Below are 27190 nucleotides of genomic sequence, written 5' to 3' on the forward strand. Positions count from 1 at the left end.
GCTGGGTGGGAGGGTGAGCTGTGAGGATGATGCAGAGATGCTTCAGGGTGATTTGGACAAGCTGAGTGAGTGGGCAAATGCATGGCAGATGCAATATAATATGGATAAATGTGAGGTTATCCACTTTGGTAGCAAAAACAGGAAGGCATATTATCTGGCTATAAATTGAGAGAGAGGAATGTGCAATGAGACCTGGGTGTGCTCATACACCAGTCGTTGAAGGTAAGCATGCAGGTGTAGCAGGTGGTAAAGAAGGCAAATGGTATGTTGGCCTTCATAGCGAGTGGATTCGAGTACAGGAGCAGGGATGTATTCCTGCAATTATACAGGGCCTTGGTAAGACCACACTTGGAATGTTGTGTGCAGTTTTGGTCTCCTTATCTGAGGAAGGATGTTCTTGCAATAGAGAGAGTGCAGCGAAGGTTTACCAGACTGATCCCTGGGATGGCGGGACTGACATGAGAAGAGTTTGAGTCGGTTAGGATTATATTCGCTGCAGTTCAGAAGAATGAGGAGGGATCTCATAGAAACCTATAAAATTCTAACAGGGTAGATGCAGGAAGGATGTTCCCGATGGGGGAGTCCAGAACCAGGGGTCACAGTCTGAGGATACAGGGTAGACCATTTAGGACTGAGATGAGGAGAAATTTCTCCACCCAGAGGGTGGTGAGCCTGTGGAATTCGCTACCATGGAAAGTAGTTGAGGCCAAAACATTGTATGTTTTCAAGGAGGATTTAGATATAGTTCTTGGGGCAAAATGGGTTTAAAGAATATGGGGAGAAAGCGGGAGTAGGCTACAGAGTTGGGTGATCAGCCATGAACATAATGTATGCATAAGTGGAGCAGGCTTGAAGGGCCAAATGGCCTACTCCTATTTTCTTTGTAAGTGGCAAAGCTAGTTGTAACATTAGACCATAAGACATAAGAGCAGAAATGAGGCCATTCGGCCCATCGAGTCTGCTCCGCCATTCAATCATGGCTGATAAGTTTCTCAACCCCATTCTCCCGCCTTCTCCCCATAATCTTTGATCCCCTTACCAATCAAGAACCTATCTATCTCAGTCTTAAATACACATTCTGAAACAAAAACAAAATTGCTGGAAAAACTCAGCAGGTCTTACAGCATCTGTGGAGAGAAAAACAGAGTTGACATTTCGAGTCTGTATGACTCCTCTTCAGAACTAAAGAGAAGTAAAAATGTGGTGAAATATATATTGTTTAAGGGGGGGCTGGGACAGTTGAAGCTGGATTGGAGGCCAGTGATAGGTGGAGGCAAAGGATTGCAGAAGATGTTTTAAACAAAAGGTCGAAAGGGTGTTGATGGTGGTGATACTGGCTAAAGGAGGTGCTAATGGTGACATTAAGTGTAGAAAGCAGAATGAGCAAGTGACAGATGGCTCTGGTGGGGTGGGGGAGGGGACGGTGCGGGAGAAAAGATCGAAATAGGCTAAAAGGTGGGGTTAAAACAATGAATGGAAATAAATTTTAAAAATAATAGAAATAGGTGGGGAAAAATATATATATGAAAATTAAAAAATAAGTATTTGAAAGAAAGGGAATCAAAAAGGGGTGATGATTTGAAATTGTTGAACTCACTGTTAAGTCTGGAAGGCTGTAAAGTGTCTAATCAGAAGATGAGGTGCTGTTCCTCCAGTTTACGTTGAGCTTCACTGGGACATTACAGCAGGCCAAGGACAGACATGTGGGCATGACAGCGGGGTGATGTGTTGAAATGGCAAGCGACAGGAAGGTCTGGGTCATGCTTGTGGACAGACTGAAGGGTTCTGCAAAGTGGTCACCCAGTCTGCATTTGGTGTCTCCAATGTAGAGGAGACCACATTGGGAGCAGGAAATCCAGTAGACTAAATTGAAGGAAGTGCAAGTGAGTGCCGCTTCACTTGAAAGGACTGTTTGGGCTCTTGGATGGTGACGACGGGGGAAGTAAAGGGGCAGGTGCTGCACCTTCTGCGATTGCATGGGAAGGTGTTGTGGGAGGGGCTTGAGGTATTAGTGGTGATGGAGGAATGGACCAGGGTTTCCCGAAAGGAACGGTCCCTATGGAATGCTGACGGTGGGGGTGAAGGGAAGATGTGTTTGGTGGTGGCGGAAATGGGGGAGGATTATCCTTTGAATGCGGAGGCTGGTGGTGAAAAGTGAGGACAAGGGGGACCCTACATAGTTCTGAGAGTGAGTGGAAGGTTGAAGGTAGAGGCGCGGGAGATGGGACGGATACGGTTGAGGGCCCTGTCAACCACCGTGGGTGGAAAACCTCTGTTAAGGAAGCACTGTTTTGGAAAGTGACATCTTCAGAACAGATGTGACTGAGGTGAAGGAACTGAGAGAATGGGATGGAGTCCCAGGAAGCAGGGTGTGAGGAGTTGCAGTGGAGGTAGCTGTGGGAGTCGGTAGGCTTGTAATGAATATTGGTGGACAGTCTATCACCAGAAATTGAGACAGAGAGTTCAAGGAAGAGGAGGGAAGTGTCAGTGATGGACCATGTGAAAATGATGGAGGGGTGGAAATTGGAAGCAAAATTAATAAATTGTTCCAGGTCCAGATGAGAGCATGAAGCGGCACCGAAAAATTCAATGATGTACCGGAGAAAGAGTTGTTGTAGGAGGCCTGAGTAGGACTGAGTCTGTCTTAGCTGAGGCCAACTAATTTGGCAAAGACAGGGAGTTGAATCTGGAAACTTCCTAGTCTGTGGCTCAGCTGCCCACCAGATGAGCACAAAGATTAGCACACTAGATTACTAGTCCAGTGACAATACTGAGACCCAGGATAATGCTCTAGGAACCCAGGTTCAAATTCTGCCATGGCAGATGGTGGAATTTGAATTCAATAAAAACCTGGAAGTAAAAGTCTAATGATGATCATGAAACCATTGTTGATTGTTGTAAAAACCCATCTGGTTCACTGAGGTCCTTTAGGGAAGGAAATCTGCTGTCCTTACCTGGCCTGGCCTACATGTGACTCCAGACCCACAGCAATGTGGTTAACTCTTAAATGCCCTCTGAACAAGAAGAGCAATTGGGGATGGGCAATAAATGCTGGCCTAGCCAGCAACGCCCACAACTCATGAATGAATTAAAAAGAAACTGCTTTGCCTGAACATGTTTGCTTGCAAATAAAACCATACCATAGGATTTCTTTAAAATCCAGCTCTTCTTAATGGTATGAGAGTGTTTGGCTCTTGTTGTCTTCCTGTCTGCCCTCTTTTCCCAAAGGCAGAGTTGCTCTCCAATATAAATGTACCTCTGATTTTGTATTTCCACCTTCAAATCAGCAATCAAAGTATGAAGACAACTATGCACTTTTAACACATATCTGGGGATCTCGTAAGTAGCTAAACTGGATCGTACTCAAATTACACTGTCTTGGTGGGGAAAGCATCAACTTCTTTAAATTAACTAGGAAGACAGACTTACAATTATGTAGCTCTTTTCACACCCTCAAGATATTCCAAAGCATTTTACAGACAATTAAGTACCTTTGAGGTGCATCACTAAGAAAATGTGGTAGCCAATTTGCATACAAAGCTTCCAAAAACAGCAGTGTGATCAGATAATTCGTTTTGGTGCTGTTAGCTGAGGGATAAATATTGGCTGGAGCACAGGGAGAATTCCCTTGCTCTTCTTTGAAATAGTGCCAATGGATCTTGGGCAAACAGGACCTTGGTTTAGCATCTTATCCAAAAGTTGACACCTCTGGCAGTGCAGCACTCCCTCAATACTAGTAACTAAGATAATCTTGTTCGTATTTCTACATAGATGATGTTACTCAGCCCATGAAATAATGCTGCTTATGTATAGTTTTAACAGCACTAGAAAGGCTGGTCCTGAAGAAATAGGGAGTTAACCAGTGGCCTTTACTGGGTAGCTGCATGGCTTTACAGCAGACAGTACACCTGCAGTCCCTTTGGAGTTGTAAACCTTGGTACTGTTAACCGGTGCCTAAACTCTGTAGATTTTGCTAAGTATGGTTTGTCTCCCTGGGGGTTAAGCGGATTGGGGGTGGGTGGGTTGTTGATGGTTGGGTGGAGGGGAAGGGTGGAAGAGTGAAAAGTGTGCACCCCCTGTACAGCAAACAGAAATTTTACGGGTATAGTTATCTCAATGGCTTAGAGTCTCTGGGTGATCTGTTTCAGCACTTGACTGTCCAAAAGGGAAACAGTAGCATGGTGGTTAGGTTACTGGAATTGTAATCCAGGGTCCTGTACTAATGATCCAGAGATGTCTCACTCTGGCAGCTATGAAATTTAAATTGGAATTAAATAAATCTGGGATAAAAGCTATTACCTTGAAACTACTGGATTGGTGTAAAAACCCATCTAATGTCCTTTAGAGAAGGAAACTTGCTGTCTTTACCTGGTCTGTCCTATGTGTAATTGCAAACCCAAAGCAATGTGGTTGACTCTTAACTCCCCTCCAAAATGGCCTAATGATTCAGTTGTATTCAAGATTGCAGCTCAACTCGGTCTTCTTGAGGGCAGTTGGGGTTGGTACTAAACATTGGTCTACATCTGTGAATGAACATTAAAAACTCCCTTGATTAGAGACTGCTTGAAAGTGCTCGCACTTTGTCTGTAGACATCAGCTGAGGTCAGAATTATATAGGATATATGGCACAGAAACAGGCCATTTGGCCCAACCAGTCCATGCTGGCATTTATACTCCACTTGAGCCTCTGCTGTTCTCTCCTCATCTAAATCTAATATTGGAACACACTATTCCCTTCTTCCATATGCTTGCCTAGCTTACACTTAAATGCATTTATACTATTCTACATTATACTAATAGCTTCCTTGTGGTGCCTCCTATGGTTAAATAATCTGTCAGCACACACTGGGCTCATGCGTGAAGGTTGATGAAGTGCAATTCACTACTTGAGAATAGATGGGATTTGGCTGGTTGTACACAGAGGGAGTGGTGGGTATAAGTATGTATGTTAACTTTCCATCTATGGATCTTTGATATTGCTTTAAAGAACTCCGTGATTTCACAATACAAGCCATCAAACTCAGGCCTATTTGGGATTGTGAGGTCGTGGCTGAGAGTATAGAACAGAAGTGCATATTGAGCCTGAAATGTGCACACCAGTGGTGCAGCAATGCTTCCCAAAGACTTTGTCAGTTTATTTCTGACGCTATTTATGCTGCAGCTGAGCCTAATATTCATGTTCCACTGTATAGCTGTAACCTTCAAAAGTGAGAAATTCACTTGGCAGCCTTCGACTTGTGGTAATTTACAGAACAGTTGGCTGTTAAATGTTTCCAACTATATACAGGTAATTTGATTTTCAAAAGAAAGGTCTGTTGAAAAAGTAATCATGTTTACTACAGTTTCTAGAAATCCTCAGGTATTTCCCCCTGTTGTATCTTTTATCTTCAAACCCGCAGTGCATGCATTAGTAAAAAACCCTTAAGAGCCATCTTCCCTCGTGGTTGCCTTGATGTTTTTAGTACTGTGCTTTGAAACTGGAGAGATTCCCCTAGTGTAGTCCTAGCTCAATGTTGTGTGATCTGCATTAGCTATGTGTCAGCAGGGCTGATATATTTCTGGGCTAGGCAGTGGGGGCAAAAACCAGTTGGGGTCCTTCTGATCTTTGCTGGGAAATGTGCTTGAGCAGTTGTCAGGATTGGCTGACACCAGTTATTCAGTGTTTAGGTAGGTAGGCGTGTTGTGGAAAGTTTTTGGAGATTTTTAAAAGGATAATCATTTTTTTTTGAGGGGGTAGAAGATAATTAAGTAATGTAACTTTGTTGTTAGAAGTCACCAATAAGTCTATACGTTTTAAATAATTCCTTTACTACTCTGATTATTCCTGTTGGTTGCATTATTAGAATGAAAACAATGCACTTGGAGACAGTTGTCAGGGATACGCTTCACATTCTGAAACTGGTATTTTTCAGAATGCTCTTGGCCCCTAATGCAGGGTTACAGATCATGGGCAAATGAGCTGCAGTAGAGCTGCCAGTTACTTTTCATGCTAGATATTTTGTGGATGACATTTAGGAAGCTTCATTTTGCTTGTACACGTTCAGCCAAGAGATGTTTGTAAAATATGTGCTGCAATTATTTAATACACTTATTGTTTGCAAAGATGCTTGTTCTGTCCTGTTTCATGTGGAAGTTTATTTTGTTTCCAGCCGTTTGTGTGAATTGTGCTCCTTATTTTTTATAGAAAGATACGCTTTCTATACATCTTCATGCACCCATATGGCTAACCGCAAAAGTCTATTGCACATCTGAGCTACATAGAGCAGGAAAATTCAGGTTCAGACTATCCTTTCCTGAGTTAACTGAACTCAGTTTCTCTACAGTTGATTTCTGCATCTGGGAAATCAGCCAGCATCCCTTTTTTGATCATTATCCACCAATCCCAGGTGACTCCATGGTCGAATAACTTGTCAACGCTCATTGTCTAAGGCCTCATGTGAGTTCTGGAGGGTTGCTAGCATATCTGAAATTTCAGAGGTACATTTTCAAAGGGGAAGTGTAATGCAGTCTGACTTAAAAATGTGTATCTGTATCTCTGTACCACTTGACTGCAGCATGTTTATTTTTAAACATTTAAGTAGATCCCAAGTCTAAAATTTACCAAATCTAAACAAAATGCTCGAATAGTTAAAATCTCCTGTGGAGCTTAAGATGACCCATAGACTCATTCACAGTTCTAGGATATGCTCTGTCTCCTCAGTGACTGTCTCCGAGTGACCTGTCACTCATTCTGTACAACGCTGATGTGGTGGAATTGTGGAAGTCGGAAAATTACATTGCAATTTCTTAGATCTCTTTAACTATCCAACAACTCCAGTTTTTACTCATATAAATTCTGCTGGTTTTACCACAAATATGGTAACCTAAGAACACTACATCAGAAATCATGTTCACCCATTCTACATTTCTATGGTATAATAGTGCAATCTAATTTATAAAAATTATATGCCAATTTGAAGAATTATCAAGTTCTCCTGGTAAAACATTTACTGTATCCTGCCACCAGTACCACTAAAATAGTTTAATTCATAGGATCATAGAACCAGTTACTGTACAGGAGGCCATTCAGTCCATCATGTCCCTGTTGGCTCTCTGAAGGAGCAATTCACCTGTGCCGCTCCCCTGCTTTCTTCCAGTAACCCTGCACATTCTTCCTTTTCAGATAACAATCCAGTTCCCTCTTGAATACCTCAATTGAGCCTGGTTCCATCACACTCCTGTTTACAAATTGTCGTTTGGTAGTACAGAGCTTGAGTATTGCTGAAAAAAGACACATGGAAACTTGTAGTCTTGCACTCATCAGGACAGTTCACAAGAATAGCAAATGTAAAGGGAACAACAATTTATACTGCATGAGAAGAGAGTGTGTTGGCAAGTGGACTCTGGTAGAGGCATTGCCATGGAGAATGCACCAGTTAACTGATGACTAACAGTTAACTGCCAAGCTTTGTATAAATTCAAACTAGGCAGGTTGACTCTCGTCAGGGCACTGCCCTGGGGAATGAATGAGAGAATGGCTGTTGCCTATTTTGTTTAGTTGATGAAAAGGCGCAATGTTCTTTCTGTCTGCAAATGACAGGGCCCTGTGTTTTAATATACATAGCTTCAAGGACACCTAAGTAAACCACACTGCCCGACTGATAATTTTAAATTGGTTGTCAGTGTAATTCTTGGCATACTCAGGATTGTTTAGATGTGTTTCCACAAGTTGACAACATTTACTAATGTTGGATACTGTTTTGAGTTTTACAAGCAGGAGCTGTTGGGTACAATCAGTAGTTTGCCTGTTGTGAACACCCTTACGCCCTATCTTATTTATGACCGGTTCTGTACAACATGAATTCTCCAAATGGCTGGGCAAGTTGCTACAACCAGTTTTGAGCAAGTTTTCCACGTACTCGATCGAGGATTCCTTCACATTTGCGAAGACCAAATAGGACTTTTCTATCGGTAGCAATGTTGTACCCATGTGTTCATTTGATATTGCTATCCTATTCACCAATGTACCGCTTAAAGAAACAATAGACATTGGTACTGCAGCACTATATCATGGTGATCTAGACCCGTTGCCATTGTATGAATTAGTATTCTTTGAACTTGAGCTCAACAACTCGGTGGAGTTGAGTTCAGTTTTAACAACACCATGTATGCCCAAATAGATGGTGTTGCCATGGGATCCCCTCTAGGCACAGCTCTCTCAACCATATTTGTTGGGTTCCATGAGAAACGATTCTTCAATGGCATGACACCATACCCCTTACCCCTTGCATATTTTCGATAGGTAGACAATACGATGGTATATTTGAATCCACAGCTGCATGTAACAATTTCCTTACACACCCTAATGGGCCCCACCTTGCGTTCAAATTCACCTTTGAAATGGGGTAGTCAAATGAGCTCCCTTTCCTTGACAGGTTAGTTGAGAAATCTGTCAGGGGGTCCTCTATTACCATCTACCGCAAGCCTGCCTTCACTGGTCAATACACACTTTAGGACTCCTACAGTTCTATAATATTGGCCTTAGCGGCAAGCTTGGTACTGAAATACGGCGCATCAAAGCTATCCTGCAAGATAATGGCTACCTTGATCAGATCATTGCTCACTGTATATTGTATTATGATCCCAGCTGATGTTACTACTGGACAAGCCAGATCCCAGTGTGGAACCCAGCTTGATAGACCCTAAATTTTATTTTTTGTTTAGAAACATGGAGGGTGGCTACTGAACAGAGTCACAGGAGTCAGTTGATGAACTTATAAGAAAAGAATAAAAATAAAGTACATAGTGCATGTAAACCAAAAGGCAATGTGGTCAGGCACACCACACTCTGAAACCAAGTGACAGATGCCACCCCAGAAGCTATGGATCTCCCATCAACTACCCCAAGACGCTTGTCACACAGTGAGCCAATCGGTCTCACTGAGCTCTGTCTTTCACATGAGGGTTTCAAATCTCCACTCTCTAAGAACCTGCTTTGGAATTTTCTCCCAAATGACGCTTTTTCTTGGACACCTTCCACAAGGGTCCGCCTCCAGGGTTTTGAACTCTTCCTCCAATGTTCCTCTTCCTGGATTGCCACGTGCATTTGAGCTTTGCCTTCCATGCACTCTCTCTCAGACTTAGTCATGCCAATTGAACACCACTGCTTCACATGCCCATTGTGAAGAGTTACAGACCTTCGTCTGTCTCCTTGGATCTTCTGGCTTCTAGCAAGCCTATTTTGCTTGAAATCTATGTCCTGCTTCCTCCCTTTTAAGCTTGCAGCCTTCCTCTCTGCTCCTCACTTTCACTTCCTCTGAACAGGATTCCAGATCTGTTCCAGATTCCTGTTCTTGTTCTTTGACTTAACTTAAAGGGCTTTTCAAGGCCTTTTTCCTTTAGGACCTGCTCCCTGCAGTTTCCTCTCCCAGTAGACTACTGACTACTTTGATATCTCCATTGATATCCAGAATTCACTTGACATTGACTGTTAAATTAACTTTAGAGCAACTCATCTAAGATTCTTAGACCTATTTTCCTCAGCAATCTGGAAGAATGTCCAGCTAGAGAAAGACTTAAACTGTTTCCTCCACCAGAGTGCATAATTACCAACTGAATTCAAACTGCCTTTGGTTCCTCCCTCCCTCCCTCTCTCTCTGAGTGGGCCTCCTGTTGCTAGGCAGCATACAGTTTTTTTCCACCTTGTGTTAGTGTTAACTTACCTTTTAATGAATCTCTTTAAATTCCGGCAAATTTTAAAGTGAAACTAAAACTCAAGTTCCCCTTTAACGCACACACACACACAAATTAAACTTAAATTTAAAGATGTACCTAAAGTGATCCCAAAAAGTGTCCAGTGTAATTCCAATTACCCTGGAAGGGCAAGGTATCTCAAAAAATTTGAGCAACAGCTGGAGCTAGCCATTTCATACTGCTACAATGCAGTAACAACATGAGTGGTGCTCGCCACTAACAGGATGCTGCCGTCAAGCCAAAAAGATGTTCTATCACACAAATGAGTAATGTGATAAACAAATTTCAATAATTATTTCAACAAATAAGGAATGAAACTGGACAGACCACCCGGCTTCGACCTAGGCACCCGAAACGACAATCTCAGCGCTGTCGACCCTGCAAAGTCCTCCTTACCAACATCTGGGGGCTAGTGCCAAAATTGGGAGAGCTGTCTCACAGACTAGTCAAACAACAGCCTGACATAGTCATCCTTACAAAATCATACCTTGCAGCTAATATCCCAGACACCACCGTCACCATCCCTGGGTATGTCCTGTCCCTTCGGCAGGACAGACTCAGCAGAGGTGGCGGCACAGTGGTATACAGTTGGGAAGGAGTTGCCCTGGGAGTCCTCAACATTGACTCCAGGCCCCATGAAGTCTCATGGCATCAGGTCAAACGTGGGCAAGGAAACCTCCTGCTGATTACCACGTACTGTCCTCCCTCAGCTGATGAATCAGTGCTCCTCCATGTTGAACAACATTTGGAAGAAGCACTGAGGGTGGCAAGGGCGCAGGATGTACTCTGGGTGGGGGACTTCAATGTCCATCATCAAAAGTGGCTCAGTAGCACCACTACTGACCGAGCTGGCTGAGTCCTAAATAACATAGCTGCTAGACTAGGTCTGCTGCAGGTGGTGAGGGAACTAACAAGAGGGAAAAACATACTTCCCCTCATCCTCACCAACCTGCCTGCCACAGATGTGTCTGTCCATGACAGTATCAGTAGGAGTGACCACTTCACAGTCATTGTGGAGATAAGTCCCACCTTCATTGAGGATACCCTCCATCATGTTGTGTGGCACTACCACCGTGCTAAATGGGATAGATTTCGAACAGATCTAGCAACTCAAGACTGCACACCCATGAGGTGCTGTGGGCCATCGGCAGCAGAATTGTACCCGAACACAATCTGTAACCTCATGGCCTGGCATATCCCCCACTCTACCATTACCATCAAGCCAGGGGATCTACCCTGGTTCAATGAAGAGTGCAGGAGGGCATGCCAGGAGCAGCACCAGGCCAAATTGAGGTGTCAACCTGGTGAAGCTATAACACTGGACTACTTGTGTGCCAACCAGCATAAGCAGCAAGTGACAGACAGAGCTAAGCGATCCCACAACCAACGGATCAGATCTAAGCTCTGCAGTCCTACCATATCCAGTTGTGAATGGTGGTGGACAATTAAACAATTCACTGGAGGAGGAAGCTCCTAAATATTCCCATCCGCAGTGATGGAGGAGCCCAGCATAGTAGTGCAAATGATACAGCTGAAGCATTCGCAATAATCTTCAGCCAGAAGTGACAAGTGGATGATCCATCTTGGCCTCTTCCGGAGGTCCCCAGCATCACAGGTGCCAGTCTTCAGCCAATACGATTCACCCCACATGCTATCAAGAAACGGCTGAAGGCACTTCATACTGCAAAAGCTTTAGGCCTTGACAATATTCCAGCAATAGTACTAAAGACTTGTGCTCCAGAATTTGCCACACCCCTAGCCAAACTGTTCCAGTACAGCTACTAAAATGGCATCTACCCCGGCTGTGTAGAAAATTGCCTAGGTATGTCCTGTACACACACAGCAGGACAAATCCAACCTGGCCAATTACCGCCTCCCATCAGTCTGCTCTCCATCATCAGTAAAATAATGGAAGGGGTCATTAACAGTGCTATCAAGTGGCACTTGCTTAGCAGTAATCTACTCACTGATGCCCAGTTTGGGTTCCGCCAGGACCATTCAGCTCCTGACCTCATTGGTTCAAACATGGACAAAACAGCTGAACTCCTGTGGTGAGGTAAGAGTGACTACCCTTCACATCAAGGTAGCATTTGACTGAGTGTGGCATCAAGGAGCCCTAGCAAAACTGGAGTCAGTGGGAATCAAGGGAAAACTCTGCTGGTTGGAGTTATACCTGGCACATAGGAAGATGGTTGTGGTTGTCGGAGATCAGCCATCTCAGTTCCACAACATCACTGCACAAGTTCCTCAGGGTCGTGTCCTAGGCCCAACCATCTTTAGCTGCTTCATCGATGACCTTCCTTCCGTCATAAGGTCAGAAGTGGGGATGTTCGCTGATGATTGCACAATGTTCAGCACCATTTGCCACTGCTCAGATACTGAAGCATTTCATATCCAAATGCAGCAAGACCTGGACATTATCCAGGCTTGGGGTGACAAGTGTCAAGTAACGTTTGCGCCACACAAGTGTCAGGCAATGACCATCTCCAACAAGAGAAAATCCAACCATCACCCCTTGATGTTCAATGGCATTACTGTCACCGAATTCCCCACTATCAAATCCTGGGGGGGGTTACCATTGACCAGAAATTGAACTGGACTAGCCATATAAATACTGTGGCTACAAAGGCAAGTCGGCGGCTAGGAATCATGCAATGAGTAACTCACCTCCTGACTCCCCAAAGCCTGTCCACCATCTACAAGGCATGAGTCAGAAGTGTAATGGAATACTCCCCACTTGCCTGGATGAGTGCAACTCCCACAACACAAGAAGCTGGACATCGTCCAGGACAAAGCAGTCTGCTTGATTGGCACCACATCCACAAACACTCACTCTCTCCACCACTGACACACAGTAGCAGCAGTGTGTCCCATCTACAAGATGCACTGCGGGAATTCATCAGGATTCCTTCAACAGCACCTTCCAAACCCACGACCACTACCACCTAGAAGGACGAGGGCAGCAGATAGATGGGAACACCCACCTGGAAGTTCCCCTCCAAGTCACTCACCATTCTGCCTTGGAAATATATCGCCATTCCTTCACTGTCGCTGGGTCAAAATCCTGGAACTCCATCCCTAATGGCACTGTGGGTGTACCTACACCACATGGACTGTAGCGGTTCAAAAAGGCAGCCCACCACTGCCTTCTCGAGGGCCACTGGGAATGGGCAATAAATGCTGGACCAGCCAGTGAAGCCCACATCCCGTGAATGAATTTAAAAAAAACAAATTTCAGTGCCGGTGTATTGCTTGGTACATGGGCCGTACATCCCAAAAACTGGTGGATCGTATCAAACAGTATGTCCCTTCTACTGTTCACAACAGGCAAGGTACTGACAGCACCCAACTAGCCCTTGCTTGCAAAACTCAAAATGCAGTGTCCAACATTAAGATGTGACTGTGATTGGACAGCATTTGCTAGGCAATCCTGAGTGTGCCAAGAATTACACTGACAACTAATTTGAGATTAACAATCAGGCTCGCGATGTTGTTTACTTACACATGCTAGAAGCTACATATATTAATACACAGGGCCCTGTCCTTTGCAGACAAAAGGGACATGTGCACGCATTGCACCTTTTACATCTAAACATAATAGGTGACAGCCATTTTCTGCTTCATTCCGCAGGGCAATGTCTTGACCAGTCAGAGTCAACCTGCCTAATATGAATTTAAACAAAGCTTGGCAGTTAAATGTCAGTCATCAATTAACTGGTGTGTTCTCCATGGCACGCCTCTACCAGTCAGTGTCCACTTGCCAACCAATCAGCACTCTCTTCTCATGCAGTATAAATTGTTGTTCCCCAATTGTCCTGATCAGTACAAGATATGAGAAGCTTTGTCACATGTCTTTTTCAGCAATATTCACATTGTTTATTTGTCCCATTGCTGTTTGTGGGATCTCCTATAAACTGTCACTGCAACATGCATTTAATTAGCACATCCCAAGATTTTTCAAAGAGGTGTAATCAGCAAGAAGTTTGTTCAACCAAAGGAGGTGATAATTAGCAGGGGTGGCCAAAATCTTAGTGGATAAAGTGTTTTTTAAGTTGGACAGAGATGTGGAAAGATGGGGGGGGATTTAAGGGAAATTCTTGAGCATGAGGCTTAGACAGTTGAAGACCCAGCTGCCAACAGTGCAGTGAAGCAGGGGGATAAAGCCAGAGGGACAGAGCGTTGAGGAGGGTTGTTGGGTGGAGGAGGTTAAAGAAGTAGGAAAGGGCAAAGCTATGAGGATAAGAATGTTAAATTTGAAGACGTTGGATGACTAGAAGCCAGTGTAAGGCTGTAATGACAGTTTCTGCTCTATTTATACAGGTGATGCTGTGGTGTCCCAGTATCGTATCTCCCCACTCCTTATTCTGAACTGCAGAAAAATTCCTATGCTCCAGACAACTTTGCTTCCCATATTGCTGAGAGTTTTCCTAAGTAACCATAAATAATATAAAATCAAGGTATATAAAAATACTCCGCTTGATCTTTGTGTGCTATGGTACAGTACAGCAATACATGCAGATGCTGACCTTTGTTATAGAGGTGGCTCACCACCACCTTCTCAAGGGCAATTAGCAGTGGGCAATAAATGCTGGCCTGGCCAGTGATGCCCACACTTGTGAAAGAATAAATTTAAAAAGTTAAACTTAGCTTAAGAGAAATAAAGCCAATAACTTAATACTGGAAGGCTCTTTATCTGAAAATGAAACTGATTAGCACTGCAATTGTCTAAATTTCCAAACCAAAGAATAATTAAACTGTATGACTCAATGTTGTTTTACTTAAAACAAAACAATTAAAATGTGATGCATTAAAATAACACTACTTCACCTTGGTGGCAGAAGAATAATATATTGTGTATTAAATCGTATGAAACGCTTGTCCTTATAAAAGACTACATAATCTTTTTTTCTGTTGACAACTCTGTAGGATCCACAAGAAACCTTATTAAAAAGCAGCCATTAATGTACTGTAGTCATCACACTTTGTCACAGCTGCAAAATAATCTTAAAATGTTGGTTTCTTCTGAGCTACAGCCTAAACCTGACTGGCAGCCTCCAATTTGCAAAGCTTTCTGACCAAACAAAACTCAAACCTGACTCTCTTCAGGTCATTTACTTAGAACAATTATAATTTCTAGTTTTAAAGACATAATCTAGCTTAAATACAAATCTATCTCAACAGATGGAGACCACTGTAGACATTACGTGGTACAGTGCTGCTCCATTTAAAAGGCAACCTTTCATCCAGTTTACAGTGAGCAAAATCTTAGGTAATTTGCTAGTATCTATATAAAGTTGCAGTACTGTCAGATCTGCTTTAGGAAGCGATCTATTTTTATAGATCTATTGTTTTGCTGATTTCATTACTCAAATTATTACATTTGATTGAATAACTTTTTTTAAACCCTCAAGGTGGTTCAGAGGTATAAACAAATAAGGAGGAGAGATGAATATATAAATGTTATGATGGAAAAGAATGCTGATTCTGGCAGGGCTTGGCACAGTTTTGTTATTTGATTCTCAGCTTTTGTATTTGTATTTTTCTTCAAAGGGTCAATGGTATATGGTTATTGAAGAAGTGAGTCAGTTTCACCGCTCACTCGTGCCCTTGCCAGTTTGGTCTTGGTACCTGCTTGGTAATAAAGAATCAGATGGTTTTGCGATCTGGAGTCTTGGTATTCTGCTCGGTTTGTTCTACCTCATACTCAAGGTAAGAGGAAAATATTAGCTTATGCTGTTATATTAAAAGACATTCAATTATATAACAAGTCTTCTTCACCATATTGTGTCTCAAACACTTCCCAGGTAAAAAATTCTGAAAACAGTAAGAAGGTGAATACCAAGTTAATCTATTTTAATATAAACCTTCGGTCTGTCCGCAGGCATGACCCAGACCTCCCTGTCGCTTGCCATTTCAACACATCGCCCTCCTCTCATACCCACATGTCCGTCCTTGGCCTGCTGCAATGTTCCAGTGAAACTCAACGCAAACTGGAGGAACAGCACCTCATCTTCCGACTAGGCACTTTACAGCCTTCCGGACTGAATATTGAGTTCAACAACTTTAGATCATGAACTCTCTCCTCCATCCCCACCCCCTTTCCGATCCCCCTTTTTTCCAATATTTATATATCTTTTTCTTTTCCCACCTATTTCCATTATTTTTAAATGTATTTCCATCCATTGTTTTATCTCTACCTTTTAGCCTATTTCAATCCCTTTCCCCCACCCCACCCCCCACTAGGGCTATCTGTACCTTACTTGTCCTGCTTTCTACCCTTAATGTCAAATATTAGCACATTTCTTAGCTAATATCACCACCGTCAATGCCTCTTATCACTGGCCCTCTATCCAGCTCTACCTGTCCCACCCCCCCTTAAACAAGCTTATGTTTCACCTCTCTTCTATTTTTCCTTAGTACTGTTGAGTCATACGGACTCGAAACATTAACTGTATCCCTCTCCGCAGATGCTGTCAGACCTGCTGAGTTTTTCCAGGTATTTTTATTTTTGTTTTTGTTTTGGATTTCCAGCATCCGCAGTTTTTTGCTTTAATCTATTTATTTTGTTGGTTGAGGAAGGAATGTTGACCAAGCCTCCCTATTCTTCAGATAGTGTCTGAAGAGCTTTAACATCCGTTTGTGCCAACCTAGGCAAAGCTTGATGTAACATCTCATTTGAAGTACAGTATTCACAAAATTGAAAAGAATTCCAGAAAGCCAGTTGATGATGGATAGAACTGGAGGCACTCTTTACACACACTCTATAAGCTTTAGAGTTACACCATTACAAGCATACCCTCCTAACCTAACAACCAGTCTGTCTGTCTCTTTTGTAGGGGCACACATGAATCCCCAGTTAGTGCTCATTATTTGCTTACAATGAATGTGCAATTAACAAAACATGTATTTTTATAGTGTCTTTCTTCCCTTCAGAATGTCCCAAAGTGTTTTACAGCCTATGAAGTACTCTTGTAATGTAGCCATTGTTTGTAACGTAGAGCTCATGACTGAAACCAGAGCAATATTTCCCAATAAAAGCAGTGTGATTTCTCCAACAAAGTGCAATGAGCAGAGGATTGTTACAAAATACTAATGTGCATAAAATCAATTCTGATCATTAACGGAGTGCAGTATCCAGGTGTGTTTGGAGATGCTTGGGTAATTCTCCTTTCTGATGGAAGAATACTGTACAGTAAAAATTGTATTTATATAGTGCCTTTAACATAATGAAATGTCCTAGTGCTGCCACCATCTACAGCCTTATTTATGTCAAAACAGTTTTGTAATTTTAAAAAAATCCCCCAATAAACCCCCCAAGCTTCTCTACATCAGAGAAAGGCATCCCAGTATCTTGAGTCTCTCCACCGGTTTAGTTTTCCATTCCTAGCATTATCCTGATGAGACCATGCATTGTTGAGGTACACTTACCAACAGCTAGATAAAGCTGGCAAAAATATGGAATCAGCTTCTTATCTGCTTTCTGTGCTGTTTTTAGGAGGAGGGTTGCACAGTTGGGAGGAAAGAGCAAAAGGAAATAATAGAATGTCAACATGGTAATGTTTCAGTCAGTGCTGACAGAAGGGCTAAAGGTGCTTTGTTCTTGTGAAACTTTTGTCAACTCTAACTTAGTAGTGTAGCAATTAAGATGGTGCACTGACAGTTCTGCTGACAGACAGGCAGCGTTTGATTAGTTCTCAAAGCCAATACATCAGTAGCAAAGGAATCATAACTGGAGGGTAGGAAAAACCTGACAAGATTTATCTTGTAGCAGAGCTGTGCCACATGCCTAGTTTTTACATCAAGCCGGGCTGACATCAGTAGGCAATGACTTACCCCCAACCATCAATGCCCTATTGCAAAGCAGCCTCCTGAAATACACTGTAGATAGGGATGGGGAATGTGGAGAAGTAGCACTCTTTTAATTCATTCTTGGGACGTGAGCATCACTGGCAAGGTCAGTGTTTTTTGCCTGTTCCCCAATTGCCCTTGAACAGGTGGTAGTGACTGTCTACAATTGTGTCGCTTGCTAGGCCATTTTGGAGGGAGTTTGATCTGCAGTTGTGTGTAAGTCACACTGGGAAAGGATGCAGGACATAAGTGGAACCAGATGGTTTTTACAACAATCCAGTATTTTCATTATTAACTTATCAATTAATTGAATTTGAATTCTTCCAGCTTATGTCTCTGGTGCATAAGTCTGGCCTCTGGATTACTAGTCCAGTAACATTACCACTGGGAGGCTGGTTAGCTCAGTTGTGGGCCAGATTAATGCCAACAGCACAGGGTTCAATCCCCATTATGGCTGAAATAGACTTGCATATGGACATACAAATTAGGAGCAGGAGAAGGCCATTCAGCTCCTCGAGCCTGCTCTGCCATTCAATGAGATCATGGCTAATCTAAATGTAACCTCAACCCCACATTCCTGCCTACCCCGATAATCTTTCACTCCATTGTTAATTAAGAATCTATTTCTTCCATAAAAATATTCAAAGACTCAGCTTCCACTGCCTTTTGAGGAAGGGAATTCCAAAGATTCGACCCTCAAAGAAAAAAATTCTCCTCATCTCTGTCTTAAATGAGCAACCCCTTATTTTTAAACAGTGACCCCCTGGTTCTAGATTCTCTCACAAGAGAAAATACCCTCTCCACACCCACCCTGTCAAGACCTCTCAGGATCTTAAAGGTTTCAATCAAGTTACCTCTTACACTTATAAACTCCAGTGGATACAAGCCTAACTTGTCCAGCCTTTCTTCATAAGATAACCTGCCCATTCCTGGTATTACTCTAGTAAACCTTCTCTGAACTTCTTCTAATGCATTTACATCTTTTTTTAAATAAGGAGACCTGTACTGTTCACAGTACTCCAGATGTGGTCTCACCAATGCCCTGTACAACTGAAACATAACTGAATCAATTCCCCTCACAATAAATGATAACATTCTATTAGCTTTCCTAATTACCTACTGTACCTGCATACTAACCTTTTATGATTCATGCACTAGGACATCCAGATCCCTCTGAATCTCAGAGCTCCTCAATCTCTCACCATTTAGATAATAAGCTTTTTTATTCTTCCTTCCAAGATCTTTGCCCACTCACTTAACCTATCTGTGTCACTTTGTAGTCTCTTTCTGTCCTCTTCACAATTTACTTTCCTACCTGTCTGTGTCGTCAGCAAATTTAACAACCATTCCTTCGGTCCCTTCATCCAAGTCATTTATCTAAATTGTAAAATGTTGAGGCCCCAGCACTGATCCCTGTGACACTCCACTTGTTACATCCTGCCAACCAGAAAAAGACCCATTTATGCCAACTGTCTCCTGTTAGCTAGCAAATCTTTTATCAGTGCCAATATGTCACCCCCTATACCATGAGCTTTTATTTTCTGCAATAACCTTTGATGTGGCACTCTATCAATGCTTCTGGAAATCTAAGCACGGTCCATCCACCAGTTCCCCTTTATCTGCAGCACATGTGACTCCTTCAAAGAACTCCAATAAATTGGTTAAACATGATTTCCCTTTTACAAAACATGTTGACTCTGCCTGATTGCCTTAATTTTTTCTAAGTGCACTGCTATAACATCTTTAATAATAGGAGTTATATTTGCTATTTTCCAATCTAATGGAACCTTCCCAGAAACTAGGGAAATTTGGAAAATTAAAACCAGTGCAACAACTGTCTCACTAGCCACTTCTTTCAAGACCTTAGGATGAAGTCCACCCAGACCTGGGGATTTGTCAGCCCGCTGCCCCAGCAATTTGCTCAATTCCACTTAATTCCCTGGTGATTGTAATTTTCGAGTTCCTCCTTCCCTTCTATTTCCTGATTTACAGCTATTTCCGGGATGTTACTTGTATCCTCTGTAGTGAAGAATGGAGCAAAATACCTGTTTAATTCATCCACCATCTCCTTATTTACCTTTATCAATTCACCAGATGACCCCTCTATAGGACCAACTATTTTCTTATTTAAATATCTAGAAACTCTTACTATCCGTCTTTATATTACTAGCTAGCTTTATCTTGTAATTTAACTTTTCCCTCCTTATTAATCTTTTTGTCATTCTTTGCCATCCTTTATATTCTTTCCAATCATCTGATCTGCCACCAGCCTTGCGCAATTATATGCTTTTTAAGTTTGATACTGTCCTTAACTTTTTTAGTTAACTACAGATCGTGGGCCCTCCCATGGATTTTTCTTTCTCGTTAGAATGTATCTATTCTGAAATATACCTTTAAATGTCTGACACTGAACTTCTATTGACATATCCCTTAACCTCATTTGCCAGTTGACTGTAGCTTTCAGGCCCTCATAATTGTCTTTATTTAAAAAACTAGTCTTGGATGCACTCATTTCGCCCTCAAACTGAATGTAAAATTCAATCATCATATGATCGCTGCTACCTAGGGGTGCCTTCATTATGAGGTTATCAATTAATCCTATCTTGTTGCTCAATACCAGGCCTAGTATAGCCTGCTTTCTGGTTGGCTCCAGAAATGACCCTGAAAACATAACTATGAACTCTTCATCTTTGCTACCTTTGCCCATCTGTTTTTTCCAGTCTATACGTAGATTAAAATCCCCCATGATTATTGCTGTACCTTTCTGGCAAGCTGCCATTATCTCTTTTAAACTCTGTCCTACTATGTAGTTACAATTAGGGGGCCTGTACACCACTCTCTCAAGTGACTTCTTGCCTTTATCATTCTTCATCTCAACCCAAACTGCTTCCATATCCTGGTTTCCTGAACTTAGGTCATCCCTCTCTAATGTGCTAATACCATCACTAGTTAACAGAGCCACCCCCCACCTTTTCCTAACTTCCCGTCCTTCTAAATGTCACATACCCTTCAATATATCATCCTGTAGCCATACTCCATAATGGCTATAAGATCATACTTATTTGTTTCTACTTGTGCTATCAGTTCCTCTGTTTTGTTTTTGGTCGGAAGAATAAAAAGGCAACTTATTATTTAAATAGAGAGAAACTTCAGAATGCTTCAGTGCAGAGGGATCTGGGTGTCCTTGTGCATGAATCGCTGAAAGGTAGTATGCAGGTACAGCAGGTTATAAGGAAGGCAAATGGAATTTTGGCATTTTATTGCTAAAGAAATAGAGTATAAAAATAGTGAAGTTTTGCAGCTGTACAAGGCATTGGTGAGACTGCACCTGGAGTACTGTGCACCGTTTTGGTCCCCTTACTTGAGGAAGGATGTAGTTGCATTGGAGGCAGTTCAGAGGAGGTTCACTCGATTGATTCCAGAGATGTAGGGTTTGTCTTATGAGGAGAACACAAGAGTTTATGCCTATACTCGCTAGAGTTTAGAAGGGTGAGAGGAGATCTAACTGAGGTATATGAGATGCCAAAGGGGATAGACAAAGTAGACGTAGAGCAGATGTTTCCCCTTGTGGGGCATTCTAGGACGAGTATAAAAGAAGAGATAATGGCAGCTTGCCAGAAAGGTACAGCAATAATCATGGGGGATTTTAATCTACATATAGACTGGACAAAGCAGATGGGCAAAGGTAGCAAAGTTTTAGGCTAAGAGGTGGTAGATTTAAATCAGAGATTAGGAGGAATTACTTTTCTCAAAGGGTCGTGAACTGTGGAATTCACTACCTCAGTGCAGTGGATGCCAAGATGCTAAATAAATTTAAGGAGGAGATGGACAGATTTTTAATTAGTAACGGGTTGAAAGGTTATGGGAAAAGGGCAGGAAATTGGAGTTGAGGCTGAAATGAGATCAGCCATGATCGTATTGAATGGCGGGGCAGGCTCAAGGGGCTGAATTCCTACTCCTGCTCCTAGTTCTTATGTTCAAAATGCTATGTGCATTTAGATACAGAGTCTTTAGTTTCATCCTTTTTATTATTTTTGTAGCATCTAGTCTTATCTGTTAATTTATTCTTAAATTTGTACTCTGTCCCTTCCTGTCACAGTCTGTTTATCATTTCCCATATTAATACCTGTCTCTCTTACCTTGTCTCTAATCTTTGGTTTACCACATCTTCCCAAATTTGATCCCTTGTCCCCACCATTCAGTTTAAAACCCTCTCTACTTCCCTAGTTAGGCAGCTCACGAGGACACCAACACGGTTCGGGTGTGGACCGTCCCAATGGACCCCACTTTCCCCAACACTGGTGCCAGTGCCCCATAAACTGGAACCCACTTCTCCCACACCAATCTTTGAGTCACGCATTAATTTCTCTAATCTTATTTCTCCTATGCTAATTCGCATGTGGCTCACCCAACCAGTAGTAAAATAAATTGCAGTACTTTTCTGTGATTCCGCAGATTGTTGCCAAGGATCTGCCTTCGGGTAGAAAACTCAAAGAACATTATCACTATGCTACCATGCGCTGGTAACTTTAAATGCAGTAATTGTTTCTGATGCCATGTTTTTGATCCTTAGCTCCTTGGAATTTATGGTCGGTGGAGCAATTTCAGGAGGGCTCTGAAAACTTTGATCCACAAGCAGGTGAATAAGTACAATATTGTTACGTTCTAGTAAACTAATTGCCTTCTTTTCACATCCCCTCCAAGTGGTCATTCTCCAGATAGCAATGGCAGATGCTAATAAAATGTTGACCTGCTGCCATCTCTTGGTCACCTTGGGACATGGCAGCTAGTGTTTGTTGATCTGTTATTTGGAAACACGTATTTAAGCAAAATAAAAACTCCCCTCATTTAAAGACATTTTCCTCCTTTAACAGCCTATGAACAGGTTTTTCCCTGATTTATCTGTAAAACCACAAAACAAAACGTGCAACCAAATTTTATTTTAATGAAAGAATATTCAAATTTCTTCTTGGCCTCCTATGGTAACAGGAGTACTCACCAGGATATCACCTTAGGTTACTTTCCCCATCTGATTTATACTCACCATTTTTCAAAGCCCATGGTATTCTGGAAACTATTCCCAAAATTTAACTGGAGGAAAAGGTCCACCTATGCCCATTATTTGGGGGGCAGGGAGAAATACAACCTCCATTGTATTGCCTAGAGATTTTGTAAACAATTCCATTACCCTGCCTGGAAGTCCATGTCATACATTGATCACTCTGAAGAGAAACTGCTGTTAAATTTGCCTTTTGCTAGCTTGAACCTGTGCTCACCCGTTTAAGGTTTAGCTGTCTTTTTTTTTATAAAAAAAAAGCAATGTAACAAGAGTACATTTCCAAGGGCATTTGGGCATATCCTTGAAGAGCACCAATTTTCAGGGTAATGGGGAAATAGCTGGGGAGTGGAATTAATGGGAGAATTCTTCCAAAGAGCTGGCACTGGCCTCCTACTGTGCTGCAGGGTTTTATGATTCTCTCCGAGCCGGGTCATGGGTTTTGAAGAGTTTTTTTTTAAAGGCGAGTCTCTTTGCAGTATTAGTTCTACTTCTGGTCTGTGTGGGCTAGTAGCACTTTATATTATGCTAACTCAACAGACAAGATTTGAAGAAGTTTGCTGGTGTACTAAACATGCAATGAGGACTGAGCAAAATGGGAAAAGATAATGGATGCTATCCATGGTTTACTCCTTTGTGTAATTTAACTGAAAATAAACCGAATTGGATTTTTAATTAGCCTGTCTAGCAGTTGGACTTATTTTAATATTCTGTTTACTAGAAGAGTAAGCTACTTTTGAATCAGCGTCCTTGGAAAAGTGAATCATTTAGGTTGGTGTCTGTTAATCTATAGCATAGGTTTTCCTGATCTTTGTTCAAGAGAATTCTGGTATAGCTCTATAATGTTACTTAGTCTTTAATTTTCCTGAGTAACCTAGTTACTCAGCCCAGACTGTTTTATTTTTAAAACTTAGAGAAAACTGCCTGTGGCAGGACTTGTAATCAGTTGAACCCACCTACTGGTCAGCATGGGCAACTACATTGTTACTATTTACATACGGGATTTCCATTTTAACTGTGGGTGATTTCAATGTTAACATTTCCAGTTGTCTTACAATTGTTATATAAAGATTTGGTCTCCATGCAGACTATTTTTAAAATATTGTGTATAAATATATATATTTTGTTAACAAAACCATGAACCTATATCACTTTGCCCTGTTGAAGCACTACGGAACTGCAGCCAGCAAGCTTCAGTGCAGTGATGCAGGAGACATTTGCCCCATCTGCCAGACAGAATTCAGAGAACCTATTCTCCTCGTCTGCCAGGTAAATATCTTAATGGGAAATGGAAAAAAAAATTAAATTTGAGAGATCCATTACCTTTAGCTCTTCTGAATGCCTTTCTTTTTCCGCCCTGAAGCATATATTCTGTGAGGAGTGCATCTCACTCTGGTTCAATCGAGAAAAAACTTGCCCCTTGTGTCGGACTGTCATCTTGGACTACATTCAGGCCTGGCGAGATGGTGCAACTTCTACCCATCTACAAATTTATTAATCAGCTGATCGAGTCCCTTCAATGGCCAACAGCATTGAAATAGGACAATGTACGATTAAGATTTTCTAACAATTAAATACAAAGGAGAGTTTTTTTTAAAAAAAGGAACAAACTTTTAGTAATAAAAACCACTTAAAGATAAATGCTTTATTTTGTTAATGGACATCATTTGACAAATCAAATATTTTGATTTACGATTGCTGAAACTTGTATATTAAATGTACTCATTTATTAAGTTTATTAAGCCTCTCAATGCTCCTTTCCAATTCCAAATTGGGAATACTGTTTTAAACTCATTATTTGAATTTTGACTAGATTTTATCTTTAGATGCCAAACAATCAGGCTTTGGGTTCAGATTTTTTTACTGTATTACTCTAATTCAGGAGGGGGGAGGAAATTGTTGTGAACATACTCCTTCAACCCTGGATAATTACTGAATGTTTCCATGTCCTAATAGTTCATTCAATACCATGAATATCTCTGCATTTTCTTTTGAAGAATTCCTGACTAACCAAGGAAGTCTTGTTGAAAATTTCAGGCCACCAGACTGGTAAGGCAAGTCAATTTGTGTTAAAACAGTTGATGCAGCATCACGGAGAGCCTACCCACACCAAGTCACAAAGACATGGAGATGTTTATTTTATTAGTAAAAAGATTATATTTTGGGAGAAAACTTTCATTCCAGTGGCTTGTCATCCAGGACAAAAATATAATGAACTTATAGTTATGGAAACAAAACTTCTTCCTCGAGTGAGATGATGTAATTTTATAAGAAATTGTGTTGGATGAGTCTAAGTTATAAATGTAACAAACTACTGTCTGATGATTAAAGAAAGGGTTTAATTGCAAGAGAGTAAAAAGAGCATTATGTGAAAGTAGATATTTAACAAGAGTTCAAACTCTTGCAAGTAAACCAGAGTAATATAATCCATAATGTAGAAAGGCAGATTGCCACTTATATGGAAAGATTTGGAGGGTTAGATGTGTGTGAGAGTAGCTTTCATAAGATCATGAAATTGACAGTGCAGGCAGAGGTATTCAGCCCATCACAGCAATGCCAAGTTTGTGTTACTCAGCTTAGAGTTACAATGCTGGACATCAATAACTGGGTAAGCCCAATACCAAATCACCTTCTCATTTTCCACCAAAAAAAAACACCTCTACCTCTCAGTATCATCAATCAATTCAGTAGGAGGGCAATGGGTCGATGGAATAAAAGAAAAATGGCAGTCTAAGATTTGCCTTCAGATATATTCACAGAACAATTTTAAAGCAATCGAATCATGATAAGCATAATTGAAAGCAGTTTTATTTTGTATTAATTGAGAAACTGAAATGTATCATTTTAGAATGTGTTAATTTATTTTGAACAGTCTTGAGTTTACTTCTCTAATAATGAAGAGAAGGAATGAGAAGAGAGGCAACAGCCAAGGTTTCTGCAATTTAATCACTATCCATTCATCTCCCAAGTGCACCTGTGGATTTGGGTGAAGATATCCTATCTCTCCAATAATGTTTTATATTTACCAAGGCTGGGCCCTCACTTGTCCTCCTGGAATATACCAAAAAAAGCTCTTTGCCAGATTCTCTTGAACAGGTAAAGCTATGCCACTATAGAGATTTTGGCTTCATAGCAGTTTCACAAAACAGATGGCAATTCTCTATATTCAGGGCCCTTTCTGCCTCACCCAGCAACCTCAGACCACCACTTTCAGAAGGCCACCTCACCCCACATGCAGTTTAACCTCAGTGGTGCTGTCAGGCTGGGCCTGAAGAAGTGCTCAGGTGATCAATAAGCAGTATTACTACTTGTCTGAAATGTGTAGTACAAGAGTATTGGGGGCTGGACTTGCTGGATTATTTATTGTCTCCTGTCCCAGTTGAAAATCCTGTGCTTCAGAGAATGACTTTACTGTGTCTGGATTTTGTTCCCACCCTTTCCCTGACATTGAAGAAAAGTTTTAAAACACCATACTGCCTTATAGAGTTGTTGTTATATAATGAGCCAGGAATTTACATACTCACATGTAGTTTCATATATTCATGATTGATTCTTACATTTTTAATAACTGCTACAAGAGTTTAAGTATCACATGCAGTTTCTCTTTTTTTAAAAATAAATATAAAACCTCAATATTGCTCATACTGAGATTTAAAGGAAAGGTATTGGATAAAGAAAATGTGGAATCATCAATAAAATCTTATGCTAAATATTGCCACCTGTGTCACTGTATTGAGGTGAGATCCCCTCTGTCCCCTCTCCCTCAGGGAAGCCCAATACTGCTGGTGGATCTGTTTAAAAGTTTGAGTAGAGATTTTTTTTTTAAATAAATGTTTTAAAGTATTCACTCCCACCTATGTACCCCATCAATGTCCTAATTGAGGTAGATCCTTTGAGTAATTGCAACCTAACAGGCAGAGGGCTTGCTCCTTGTCACAGGAGCGCCATTCGAACCAGACAGGATAAATTAGATGCTGCTGGCTGTGAACAGATTGTGTAGCTCCCACATCGCAGCACTTGCATTCCTAACAGGCTGTGGGTCAAAAACAAGAATTCAATCTGTATTTTTACTAGATTGACTTATGGGTTGTGATTCAATTTCAGTGAAATCAAATTAAATCACTAGCCAATAAATTGTTATAATTACTTTGGATGAGTTGGTTTTCTTTCAGATTTGTTTTGGGTTTAAGTAACTTCGTTCAGTGTTTGTGGTTTTTAAATTTGGTTTCTCCTACTTGGTAAAATCCATGTTGTAAGGGAAATATGAAATGAATATTCTTTCCCTTTCCAAGTCTCATTTAGATTTTAAGAATTATAAATAAAATGATTTATCTGGCAATGACTTGGTGTTTATTTATCTTCAGACAGCATCCTTTATTTACTCTGCCTATAAAAAATACCTAAATGTACCAAAAAAATCCAAACGGGGTCAACAGCTCCATGACCAAGTGAAATCATTTGTTTAGGAGAAACCAGAAGTTTGGGGGAAATGTTACAAAAAATAGTATCAGGCCAATGAGAGGAAGTCAAATACAATCAAGGACCTTCCCTCCA

At 41.3% G+C, this 27190-nt stretch overlaps 1 protein-coding gene across 3 annotated transcripts in view; it reads left to right on the forward strand.

The window, feature by feature from the left end:
* Positions 1-27190, forward strand: part of rnft1 (ring finger protein, transmembrane 1) — a 106326-nt gene that overhangs the window by 50562 nt on the left and 28574 nt on the right. The window contains exons 7-10 of one of the 3 annotated variants that reach the window (XM_041197446.1): positions 15283-15441; positions 22154-22219; positions 23804-23905; positions 24634-24685. In XM_041197446.1, coding sequence (XP_041053380.1) covers positions 15283-15441; positions 22154-22219; positions 23804-23905; positions 24634-24642 — 336 coding nt within the window. In that variant the 3' untranslated portion in view covers positions 24643-24685. Of the gene's footprint in view, positions 1-15282; positions 15442-22153; positions 22220-23803; positions 23906-23999; positions 26976-27190 lie in introns of those variants that run through there. The other 2 variants (XM_041197444.1, XM_041197445.1) reach the window with 2 other exon arrangements.

This window comes from Carcharodon carcharias, chromosome 10, assembly GCF_017639515.1.
Source record: "Carcharodon carcharias isolate sCarCar2 chromosome 10, sCarCar2.pri, whole genome shotgun sequence".
Lineage (NCBI taxonomy): Eukaryota > Metazoa > Chordata > Chondrichthyes > Lamniformes > Lamnidae > Carcharodon > Carcharodon carcharias.